The sequence below is a fragment of the Habropoda laboriosa genome, unplaced genomic scaffold, assembly GCF_001263275.1.
Source record: "Habropoda laboriosa isolate 0110345459 unplaced genomic scaffold, ASM126327v1 scaffold30, whole genome shotgun sequence".
In the NCBI taxonomy this organism is placed as follows: domain Eukaryota; kingdom Metazoa; phylum Arthropoda; class Insecta; order Hymenoptera; family Apidae; genus Habropoda; species Habropoda laboriosa.
Window position 1 is genome coordinate 2233788 of NW_017100178.1, and position 739 is coordinate 2234526.

The following is a 739-nucleotide window of genomic DNA, read 5'->3' on the forward strand; positions in this document are numbered from 1 at the left end:
AATTCATGAAGATAAAAATTTTAGCGTTTGTATTATATACCAAGACCATCACGGTGGTCAAGAGGAATTGGTGCAGAATTACCAAACGAATATAAAAAATTTTGGAGAGAATGGAAAGTACAAGAACCAACTGCTGTTCATTATATAAAACAAGAAGACAAATATATAAGAAATGAAGAAACAGAGGAAGTGTAAGTAGTTGGTACTATATTTTGAAATGTTTTTATTTAAATTTTATTTTATATTACTCAATAATTTAACTAACATTTATTTCTAGAATCCCAGTTCAAAATGTACCAATCCCATTGTTATATCCTAAAGAATTTCATCAAGGTATATGGGGTGGTGAAGCTGTAATACAAGGTTTTAAGAAAAAACACAGATTTGCTCGTAGATATCCACATTTTTGGTTTCCTACACTTAAAAAGTCTGTCGTTTATAGTGAAGTTTTAGATAAATACATGAGTGTTGTTGTTACCAACAGGACTATAAATTTAATTAATGAACACTATGGTTTTGATCATTATTTGTTAAAGGTATGTAAAATTATGAAATACTTTTAAGTGTCACTTTTTATTTTTTAATGTCTCTAATTATTTATAGACACCTGCTTGTGATTTAAAGTCTGAACTTGCATTAAAAATAAAACGTCACATACTGTTAGCATTGGCTGACAAAACTTTATATCCCATGGATCCTGATAAAAGAGAAGAAATTTATACTAAATATAAAGAATACC

The 739-nt window shown here is 28.0% G+C and overlaps 1 protein-coding gene across 1 annotated transcript in view; it reads left to right on the forward strand.

Moving 5' to 3' along the window:
• LOC108578976 (39S ribosomal protein L28, mitochondrial) overlaps positions 1-739 on the forward strand; it is a 1594-nt gene that overhangs the window by 363 nt on the left and 492 nt on the right. The window contains exons 2-4 of the mRNA XM_017942401.1: positions 25-191; positions 278-536; positions 604-738. Of these exons, the coding sequence (XP_017797890.1) occupies positions 25-191; positions 278-536; positions 604-738 (561 nt within the window). The remainder of the gene's footprint in view (positions 1-24; positions 192-277; positions 537-603; position 739) is intronic.